The 6,904-nt window shown below is 30.5% G+C and overlaps 2 protein-coding genes across 2 annotated transcripts; one reads left to right on the forward strand and one right to left on the reverse strand.

The window, feature by feature from the left end:
- The first annotated feature begins 265 nt into the window (after nucleotides 1-265).
- Nucleotides 266-1,011, forward strand: LOC124941984 (60S ribosomal protein L27a-3-like). The gene has a single exon (XM_047482385.1). It carries the CDS (start codon nucleotides 335-337, stop codon nucleotides 773-775), a length of 441 nt encoding a protein of 146 aa, XP_047338341.1. The 5' UTR covers nucleotides 266-334; the 3' UTR covers nucleotides 776-1,011.
- Nucleotides 1,012-2,963: 1,952 nt separating this feature from the next.
- Nucleotides 2,964-6,625, reverse strand: LOC124942248 (putative nuclear RNA export factor SDE5). Its single transcript, XM_047482708.1, has 11 exons — nucleotides 6,503-6,625; nucleotides 5,605-6,128; nucleotides 5,167-5,192; nucleotides 4,634-4,686; nucleotides 4,309-4,547; nucleotides 4,137-4,219; nucleotides 3,907-3,963; nucleotides 3,725-3,792; nucleotides 3,531-3,634; nucleotides 3,378-3,448; nucleotides 2,964-3,289 (listed from the first exon to the last, which is right to left on the reverse strand). Exons 2-11 carry the CDS (start codon nucleotides 6,119-6,121, stop codon nucleotides 3,164-3,166), a joined length of 1,344 nt encoding a protein of 447 aa, XP_047338664.1. The 5' UTR covers nucleotides 6,122-6,128; nucleotides 6,503-6,625; the 3' UTR covers nucleotides 2,964-3,163.
- Nucleotides 6,626-6,904: the final 279 nt, after the last annotated feature.

A 6,904-nucleotide genomic window follows, 5' to 3' on the forward strand; every position in this document is an offset into this window, starting at 1 on the left:
TAATTTTAAATAACCCAAATTTTTTTTAAGAAAAAGTTTATTTTATCTAGATTAATTACAATAATATTATTTATATTTGATATAAAAAAATATAATTAAATTAAACTTTTATGTTAAACATAAATGAAAATATATATTTTGATAAAATTTTAAATTTTTAAAAATAATAAATATGTCTCATGTATATTCATTTATGCCACTAAGGGTAAAATGGTCAATTAGATTTTTGTAACACCTTGTCTTCTAACCTAGCCCTCTCTTCTTCTTCTTCTTCTTCTTGTCGCCGCACCAGACCTTAAAACCCTAGCGTATCAGCGAGTTTAGAGAGACAAAAATGACGACTCGCTTGAGGAAGAACAGGAAGAAGCGTGGTCACGTAAGTGCCGGTCACGGTCGTATCGGCAAGCACCGAAAGCATCCTGGAGGTCGTGGAAATGCAGGAGGTATGCACCATCACCGTATCCTTTTCGACAAATACCATCCAGGTTACTTCGGTAAAGTGGGTATGAGGTATTTCCACAAGCTTAGGAACAAGTTCTATTGTCCGATTGTTAACATCGATAAGCTCTGGTCACTTGTTTCTCCTGAGGCAAAGGAAATCGCTACTACAGACAAAGTTCCAGTTATTGATGTAACCCAGTTCGGTTATTTCAAGGTTCTAGGAAAGGGTGTTCTTCCTGAGAATCGGCCTGTTGTTGTTAAGGCTAAGCTTATATCTAAGGTTGCTGAGAAGAAGATTAAGGAAGCTGGAGGCTCTGTTGTTCTCACTGCTTAGGTTTGCTTCTTTTGTAATCGATTTGGTTCAGTTATGAGTTTACTTTTGCTGCTACATTAAGTTGGTTTACTCTTGAATTGTTCAATGAATGGATTTGGATTTGATCTGTTTGTTTATGTTTGGTTATATCATTATTGTTTCAAAAGGATGATCATTTAGCAGAAAAGCCTTTGATTTTTTTCAGTTAAACCAATGTTTGATGAATTATCATCATTGGGCAAGTGTTGTGTTTAAAAGGGGCAATTTTGTTTTTGAAGATTTAACATAATCATTATTCTCCTTGACAGAGGATTTTGTTTTGGTTTAAGTACTAGTTCTTATACATTTTTATTCCATTGAGTGAAAATCCCCATTTTGGTTCAAACTACATCTGAATGAAGTCTGGAGATTCTTCTTCCATGATGAATCTTCTTCTTGGATTCTTTCATTACTTGATTGAATCAGTATTGGCATGACCTAAATGAAGATTGGAACCAGATATGGTTTTGTGTTTGGAATAAATTTTGGATTTGTATGAGTTATTATTCTCACATCAAGGTAGCCTTTTAATGAGAATCAAACCTAATATTACAATGACTGTTTTGTCTATTACAATGACTGTTTTGTCATTGTTTGAAACTCAATTTGAAATGTAAGTTTTACATTTTTATTAGTAATAAGTAAATTTAAGTAGTTTGAATTTTTATTTTTTTGGGTGATGATAGATAAGTTTTATATTGTTTCAAAAATAGAACTTGATAGTATTGGTCTTTGTTGAGTTTTTAGTGTGAATCAAGAATTGAATTTCTTGAATATTTGATCTCTTAGGTGTGCTTGTTCAATATTTGATTTGAACCGAATTCGAATTCATCAAATTCACTGAATTCGAATAAATCGAATTCGAATTTCATTTTCGGTTTTCGAATTGAATTTCAAACCAATTCGAATTCAAATACGGTTTTCGAATTAGTTTTAGAGTTTGGGTATCAACTCGAAAACAAAACCGAATTTATTTTTTTTATTTATTCTTCTAAAAAAGTTCAAAATAATCAAATTAGAATATTTTAAATTTAAGATTTAATAATAAAAGAAAAAAAAAACAAAAGCATCAGTGGTCTAGTGGTAGAATAGTATCTTGTCACGGTACATACTCGGGTTCAATTATTGGTTAGTGTAATTTATTTTGAGTTATGTTAGTTCCAAAAAACTAAAAAAATGAATTCGGTTTGAATTCGAATTATTTGAAATTCGAACCAAATATTGAATTCGGTTCGGTTTAATTAAAATTTATTCAAATTCGGTTCGGTTTTCGAATTGGCTAAACATAATTCAAATTCGAATAAACCGAACCGAGGAACACCCCTACTCTTAGACAAGAACAAAACTAATATGTCCACTCTTTTTTTTGTTTGAAAATTGAAATAAAAAAATTTCATATTTCAATTCGGTTTGAATTCGAATTATTCAAAATTCGAACCGAATATTAAATTTGAATTCGATTCGGTTTTCGAATTGGCTAAAAAAAATTCAAATTCGAATAAACCGAACTGAGGAACTCGAATAATTCGAAAACCGAACCAAAAAACACTCCTACTCTTAGGTAAGAAAGCTAATATGTCCACTCTTTTTTTTTAAAAAATTGAAATAAAAAAGTTTCATATTTCAATTGATAACTTTTCATTTAATCTTTGTTTATATTGTGAGAAGGGGAAGAAAAATTAGCCATTTTTTTTTAAGAAGAAATAAATCTAGATTATTTTCTTTACTTATTATTTATATACACGTATCCAATATCTATGATCTTAATCGCATAAATATATTTTTCTCTATCAAAATTAATTTTATAAGAAAGAAAATAGCTATAAATGCCTTTTAAATAAAATTTAATTTAAAAAACAATAGTATAATTAAATCATTTTAGTGTGTCACATTAAGTGTTACAAAATCTTTTGCTATACACATTGTTTTGTTCATACAACTCTTAAGTTTTAGATTATTTATTAAGAAAAAAAACTTTCTATCAAATCATTCTAAACATAAATATTTAATTTATGAACTAAAGTACTAAATAATGTTATTAAACACTTTTTTTAAACTAAAATTTTGAAATACTTGAAAAAATACCTCCAATATCCCATTCTTTTTATCCAATTTTTTTCTTAAAAAAATTATAAAATTGAAGATCAAACAAGCTCCTAGAGAATGAAAATAAGGAGAATTTTGAACTCAAATAAAGATGTAATGAGTTCCAAATAATGCAAAAAAAAAAAGAGGCTAATCAAACTATTTGTTTTCTTTCATACCCCAAAAGTAAAAACTTTTAATAGCTAGCCATACAATTGGTTTAACATCTAAAGTTTAACTTTCAATAGCTAGTCAGGATTCATTTGGTCTTATATTTAGATCTATCTATCCTTCTATCTCTTTTTTAGCAAAGCTAAGATTTTTGGGAACATCCTCTAGGAGAATTGAAATTACTTTACCATCATTTTCCTCTGCCCATTTGATTGATCCTCTCTCCAGTAGCTTCACAACCTGCAACCAATCAAATGAAATAAAAGACCAATTTGATCTTAAAATCATTGACATTATCAAAATCTAAACTTGCAAATTGATCAATTACCACCCTCTTCTTTTTGTTTCCCTTAGGATCCTCTGTACCAGATCCAAACATAACCTTCAGATATTGAAAAGCTGAGAAAGAGATCAAACTGTAAATTATATCTATTTTTTATCCACACAGCTTGATTATGGAGAAAACAAATATGGGACATACTCGGGATAGAAGGAAGGAAAGCCAATTGAGTCTTCAGATACTGTATTGATTCCTTAAGTTCAAGCTCAGTCAGATCAATATGGAATTCACCATCTTCATTTTCTCTGCATTTCAGTTAACAATACATATATAAAGTTAGCTACATGAGTGAAACCTTCATAGTAATCTAAAAGAGGAAAAATAAAAATAATTACCCGTCTTCAAGGAACTTCAATGCAGATCTTTCATCAGCTTCTTGGGCTTTCTTCTTAAAAAAATTCCCCTAAAAAACCAACATAACTAATATGAATTTTGAAATTTAATTCAAGCCAATGAAAGCAAACCACAACGATATTCACCCAAAGGTCGTAAACTAAGCCTCAACAACTAGATATACCTCTTCCATCATTTTGTCGGCACGCAAATTGTCACCTGCAGCTAGTGCTTCAGCCGCCTGTCAAGAGAATCACAAAAATAAATGTATTCCATCGTCCAAATCATCAATTGAAATATTAGAATGCTATTATTTTACTCTTTATATCATTGTAAAATACAAATGATATTTTAGTCATTTAACCCAAATAAGTTTTTTTCCAAAAAATAAACATGCTAAGAATCATGACTTACACTTTTGTAAAATGCTTTCATTGTTATCAAGTGCTCCTGAACAGCTTGACGCAGGATTTGATAACTATCCTCGTCCTCCTCTTCTTTATTTCATGAATGGATCAAACAAAAGGCTCATATTAGTAAATACTACAAAATGGTAAAACAAAAATGGAAATGAAGAAAACCTCACCATTTTTAATAACTTGTTTGGCAGTGACAGTCTTATTAAATGGCAGTTTAACATCTTCGAAAGGCCCAGAAACAACATAACCTGAACCTCTTGATATTCCCTCTTGTCTTCTCGGAAGAGTTAATTTGGGAGGTTGTTCAAATCTCTTAGAGAGGGAGAATAGTGCTAATAAGGCCTCTTTAGAAAGCTTTTGCCTTTCTTTTTCTTTTTCACTTTCAATCATCAATCTTCTTTTGTCACTGAAAAGTTTTAGTAGTAGCAGTTTTATTATTGATATACACTAGAGGAGGATCTTATCAATAAGATTCACAAAATATGAAAATACCCATTGGTAGGATCAACATTTTGCAACTTCTCCGGAAATTGCTGCTCCATACTCTGAAAGACAAAAGTTCAAGCTGGTTTGCTAACTTAATAATCTATATACATATATCATGATCATATTATAATGTGATTTTTTACTTTATTTTGTATAGAGATTGTTTTGTAATTTTTGGCTTCATTTCTTATAAAGATTGTAATTTGGATCATGACCCAGATTAATTTATGAAGAGTAATCTTATGTACTAGGGTGTAGGGGTTTAGTAGTAAACAGTTATAAGGTTAGAATTGAAATTTGTGTTAGTAGATGTATTGTATGAAGGTTATGTTGAATGAAATTGTACGAAGGTTCCACACACACAACAGTGCAATTCTAATATCATATTCCTCCATTGTCAGATAAATAACAGAATGTGGGAACTAAAATCAGATTATAACTAAATAAAAGATAAAAACCAACTTTGTTTCAACTAATGAACTTAATTATTGTATTTATCATGCTGAAAACTAAAACCGAAAATGAATGTAGATATATACCTTGTGTAAATTATGCCCACTAGGACCTGCAATTCAAAATAACAAAGGGTATGAGCTCATAGACAGAGATGAAAGGGTATCTATGCACACTCCTGATACAAGATAATAAGATATATTCATGATTCAAGATACCTTCATTTTATACTCTGAAAGGAATTACCTTCTCCATTTTCAATGGAGAAAATCCAAAATGATAAAGAGGAGGGAAATACAGCGTTTACTCTTGGGCCTTGTTCGATCTAGGGTTATTTGAATAAAAAATATAATGTATAAATATATGATGGTCTAGGGTATTTTGGTTGATGATTTGAATTATACGATTGTTGATTGGATAACCCACATCAAACAAGACCTTGGTGGTTTAAGTAATAGTTTCATAATCATATGCCATATGGATTGTATTAATTACAATGGTGAAAAATAGTAGTGTTTACTTACCAACATATTGAGAATCATCTCCAAGCCTCTGAAGAAGGATTACTTCATCATTCTTATGCAGAGATCCATTTTTTGCAGAATTTCCAAATACGGGTTTCTCATCCAAAATATCAGAGGCAGAAGGTTCATAACAAATCAACTTCAACGGTTTAGTCACTTCAGAAGGTGAAGCTTTTCTCGGTTGCCTACAATGACTATAATCTCTAGTAATCATGCTTGAGACAGTTCCAGTAGATATTGTAATTTTCTTTTTCTTTTGCTTTTTCTTTGGTTCGACGTAGTAATCAATTTCCTTGACAGACTTTAATAGAACCTCATTTCCATTCTGCGCAACACTTGTTGAATTCCTAGACGTGCTTCCTTCATTATTGCACAGCATTTCAGCTGCGGTTAATACATCATGTTGTGCTTTGGAATATGCAGAAGCTATCTCCTCAAGAGAAGCTGAAGAACCAAAGGCTCCAAGCAAATGCTCCAAGTCCCTTTCTAAGCTATCAGTTTCTGAATTACCTTCCATGGTTGCCCTTAAGAAGAAAAAGAAAATAAGCAAGAAATGGTATTGGGTATGCAAGGATAGAAGATGGAACTCATTTTCTCAAGAATCGGGGACAAAGAACAGGACCCGACCACAGTTTTTCAGAACATTTATGAAAAGAAAATCAAGATGGGTTCAAAAATTACACGGTTTGAAACACCATTTGTGTTACGAAAGTGTTGGGACAAGAATTCCATGAATATATCCATACAAATGCGCTTGGTCTAAGAACGTTTAAGAACATTTTGTCTACGTAAGCACTTACTGATAGCAAAATTGAGTATGAATTTCATTTGAGAGATTGAGAAAATGTACGATGAATTTGAGTATGAAAATGATGCTATATGAGAATAAACACTATACCTGTGGCGGATGTTGACGTCGGAGGTGGTGGCGTAGGGCAAGAGAATGGAGGTGGTGCTATGGTGGCGATCTGCAATATTGGGATTAGGGTTTAATAAATAAAATCAAAATATTCCAATAGTTTCAAACTGTATACCTAATTATGATAGTAATTTCTTATTTAGTGAAAAATATGTTATGACATAATTTAAATTAAGAAATTCTCAAATAAAAATATGAAAAAAATTATAATAAAAAAATTATAATAACATGTATTAAATGTTTAAAATTCTTAATTAATTGTAAATAATATATTAAAATAAAAAATATAATATATTTTTTTAACTTCAATAAAATAATTAATTTTTCACATATTTTATTCTCAATAAACCTCTCGTTAACTTTAAACTTTTACTTTAATCC

The sequence above is a fragment of the Impatiens glandulifera genome, chromosome 6 (assembly GCF_907164915.1).
Source record: "Impatiens glandulifera chromosome 6, dImpGla2.1, whole genome shotgun sequence".
NCBI classification, from domain to species: Eukaryota; Viridiplantae; Streptophyta; class Magnoliopsida; order Ericales; family Balsaminaceae; genus Impatiens; species Impatiens glandulifera.